Here is a 4,053-nt window from a genome sequence, read left to right on the forward strand (position 1 = left end):
TGTGTGTGTGTATGTGTGTATAACATCATTATGTTATTTCTGCAGATATCTAGCACAAGGAGATTCTGTTTTGAGTAAACACACAGAGTTTCGCATAGGGAGATCAACAGTGTACGCAATAATTCCTGAGACCTGTAAAGCAATTTGGGAAGCACTACAACCAATTTTTCTCCCAACTATGGATAGAAATTCATGGAATAGAGTAGCAGAGGGATTCATGGATAGATGGCAATTCCCTAATTGCGTCGGTGCCATTGACGGGAAGCATATTCGCATCAAAGCTCCTCCTATGTCCGGATCCGAATATTATAATTATAAAGGATTCTTTAGCTTGGTACTTATGGCTGCTTGCGATGCAGAATATAAGTTTACATGGGTAGATATTGGGCAGTATGGTATGTATTCATAGCAGCATATCTCATAATCTAAATATATAATTACATATTGCATACAAAAGTGCATGTATATATTTCTATTCGCAGGTTCATTAAGTGATGGTAGTATCTGGAGAAATACAAATTTCATGCAAGCTCTCGAAGATGGAACAGCTGATTTGCCACCATCTATTCCGCTTCCTGGTACAAATGTTCCATTCCCATATGTTTTTGTCGGAGATGAAGCGTTTCCACTTTCTACATATATGATGAGACCGTTTCCTAGAAGAAACGTTAATATGTCTAATAATGAACGTATTTTCAACTACCGATTATCTAGAGCGAGAAGAGTAATCGAAAACACGTTTGGCATCATGACGACAAAATGGCAAATTTTAAGTACATGCATAAGCTGCTCTCCAAAAAATGCAGAACTAATAACAAAAGCCTTAGTCTGTTTACATAATTTTATGATGACCTGTGGACGTTCTCAATATTGCCCTCAAGAACTTATAAATAATAATGGCGAAGTTGAAAGAGAAACATGGAGAGTACAAGCCAATGAAACTATTTTTCATCGTCTGGGCAGAACAGGAGCAAACAGAAGTACACGTATTGTACAGGGCATGAGAAATTATCTAATGCAATACTTTACCTACGAAATTGGTCAGGAACAGGCACCATGGCAAAATGAAATGGCGCTCCATGAACGCTCCATAAATGCTTAATAAGTGTACAAATATATACATGAATTAATGTACAACTATGTAAGAATATATAAAATAAAGAATTGTGTATGTGTGGACATATATACATTTTATTTATTAAAATTTGTAATGTTTGAAAAAATAAAATTAATAGCAGTAATATTAATAGGAGAAAAGAAAATAATTTGTTTATTATAATTTAGTCAATATATTTTATTTTGATTGACATTACATAATACTTAACATTTCTGTATATTTCTTAATATTTTTAATAACAATGTAATCCAAAAAAATAAACATTTTATTATTTGGTCAAGAAATGTTTTAAGAATAAAATAAAAACATTTTGTAGAATTTAATAAAATAAATTCAAAAATAAACATAAACTTAAACGAAGAAGGAAAAGCAGCAGCGCGAGCGAAGGCAGTGTTGTATCGTTTCTTCGCAAAGAAAATAAATACAGAAAAGAGGATGATAGAGCAGTAGCAATAAACGAAAAAGGATGATCATAAAATCGAAAGGCTGTACATAAAATATAAGGTAGGTATGTTCGGTGTTTTAAAAATGAAAAAATTCCTTATTAATGCAAAAAAAATTATACCTACGAAAAAAGTAAACCATATAGGCAAGGCTACTCTTTCAGTGTTCTTTGGAACTAAACTTAAAATTTACTTTTTAAATTTTAATTTAAATTTACTTTATAAAATGAAAACAAAAATAAGAAGTCATTTATGGAAAGAAAAATAATCAAATATTATGCATATTAAAAAGATTTTTAAAAAAAGATTTATTTTTTTATAAAGTTGTTAATGCAATTAAGGATCGATATAAAACAATCCATTTGATGATCTTCAGGAACTTTGCCCAATCCTAAGGCTATACCACTCATCATATTTTCTACTGCATCAGATAATTTTGGTTTTGTCGGTTCTGATACTGATGTTATTTTTTTATTAAGTGCAATGTCCAGTGTGTTAGCTAAGAAGGAAATGTTTTCGGATGATTTTACCACTGCTGCATCTACTTCATCACTTGTCTGGTGTTTTCTCTTTTTAGTATTATCTGCTGGTGGTGTCAGTTTTTGAGGTGTGATAGCAGGGAGTACGACTTTTTGCATGCTTCTGGATATAATGCCTTGTGAAGTTGACGAGTTGGAAAGTGATACTGAAGACGATTCCATGGAATCTGCTACAGATGCTTTCTCATTTTCAGTTAAAAATTCTGGATGTGCAACAATTAAAATTATTAATACAATGATTGATATTCTTTTACAGTAGGCTCATAAATGCCTTCCCAAGATAATTAGGTACAATTCAGGCAGACGAATCACATTTAAGTATTCGTACGATATTTAGATCTGATTCGTCTACCGGGAAATTTACGAACCTTACTGTATAACAAAATATCGAAGTCTTAGCACCAGTTATCATAAATAATAATAAAAAAAAACGTTAATCATATGCAATATTTTACAATTAGTATTCGTACGATATTTAGATCTGATTCGTCTACCGGGAAATTTACGAATCCTACTGTATAACAAAATATCGAAGTCTTAGCACCAGTTATCATAAATAATAATTTAAAAAAACGTTAATTATATGCAATATTTTACAATTATTTAATCATTTTTATACCTAAAGATTCATCATTCAAGTCAATATTCAATATTACATCTGTGGATTCTTCTGAAGTTAGTGGTTGTGTACATATGATTGCAGGTGTTGATGCAGCACATTGTGAGCTGGAAGGCTGCGAGCTAGCACGTTGCAAATAGAGTTGTGAGCTACTAAAATGCGACATTTGTGAAGCTATAGCTTTCTTGCGCTTCGGAATAACCGGCTGGAAATTTGATGATGTCCTGTGCAAATAATTCATCTTAAACAAAACTTATACATAACGGATACCTTTCAATTATTGTAAAGCAAATAGAAGAATGCAAGCATAAATTTTATAATTATTGTTTTTATAATGATTCAATTACTGTCTAGGTTGAATATGATCAGCTAGAAACATTAGATCTTTGTATAGTATCCAATTGGACGTGTACGGCACATGATCTGCCCCTGCACCAGATCTTGCCTGCGACTGCGTTACTTTCCGGCGCTCTTTACCAAATTTTTGACGCAAACGATAAAACATTTTTTCTGCATCAATTCCTGCAAATACACAATACATTGTATTCGAAAAAGAAATCTCTTAATCAGTTTCTCTAATCTAACCTCACTTTTTCAACGTTATTTATTTACCAGTTATTGGCGGTATTAAGGCTGCCCCAATACTGTTCCATATCTGTATTTTCATACTTTTGTTGCTGTATTCTTTGTGTTTTTTCTGATACAGCAACAAATTTGGTTGAACTAAATTAATTAATGATTTCCATATTTGGATTTGAGGTTCTGATACATTCTGATCATGACTATCATTGTCAAAAGCGCTGTCCAACACCTCTTCCTCGTCTAACATTGTTTAATTCTTTAATTTTATATCAAATTTGTATAGCATAAATTTTATATTAAATATTTTAAGAACACTGGAACGTAGTTTACACTCCCGGAAACTCGAATCTCGCACATTTGCCGTAATTTTCCTCCTGCGCTCTAATTGGTCGAACGTAAGAAAAGCAGGAGTAGGAGTAAGACGAAATGGAAATTATTCATTTCGCTTACGTCCTTACTCTTACTCCTTACGCCTCTCTTAATACTTAATTTAGGCTTACTCTACGTAATGTAGACGGATCAACTTCTTATTGTAGATCGGGCTTTAATAACATGCTGAAAAGTGTGCATTTCAATAATCTGACGATTTGAGCGTGACGTAAGGAAGTGGGAGGGTCACAAACTTGCAAAAAAAAAACGTCACCTTGACATTCTTGAGCGCGGTCGAATTTTTTTTTATTTTGAAAGAAATAATTCAAGAATAACGGAAAAAATATAATCTGCCGATTTCCACAAGCCAAAGTAGCAAAAATT

General features: G+C 32.5%; 2 protein-coding genes across 2 annotated transcripts in view; one reads left to right on the forward strand and one right to left on the reverse strand.

Annotated features, from left to right (window-relative positions):
* LOC112467140 (protein ANTAGONIST OF LIKE HETEROCHROMATIN PROTEIN 1-like) overlaps window positions 1-1,117 on the forward strand; it is a 1,558-nt gene extending 441 nt beyond the window's left edge. Inside the window, exons 2-3 of the mRNA XM_025035623.1 lie at window positions 46-395; window positions 483-1,117. Coding sequence (XP_024891391.1) covers window positions 46-395; window positions 483-1,102 — 970 coding nt within the window. The 3' untranslated portion in view covers window positions 1,103-1,117. The remainder of the gene's footprint in view (window positions 1-45; window positions 396-482) is intronic.
* Window positions 1,118-1,868: 751 nt separating this feature from the next.
* On the reverse strand, window positions 1,869-3,699 carry LOC112467139. The gene is made up of 4 exons (XM_025035622.1): window positions 3,331-3,699; window positions 3,066-3,240; window positions 2,719-2,942; window positions 1,869-2,302 (listed from the first exon to the last, which is right to left on the reverse strand). The coding sequence occupies exons 1-4, from the start codon at window positions 3,545-3,547 to the stop codon at window positions 1,869-1,871; spliced, it is 1,050 nt and encodes a 349-aa protein (XP_024891390.1). The 5' UTR covers window positions 3,548-3,699.
* Between the last annotated feature and the right edge of the window lie 354 nt (window positions 3,700-4,053).

Source organism: Temnothorax curvispinosus, unplaced genomic scaffold (genome assembly GCF_003070985.1).
Source record: "Temnothorax curvispinosus isolate PA1 unplaced genomic scaffold, ASM307098v1 QBEX01016931.1, whole genome shotgun sequence".
NCBI lineage: Eukaryota > Metazoa > Arthropoda > Insecta > Hymenoptera > Formicidae > Temnothorax > Temnothorax curvispinosus.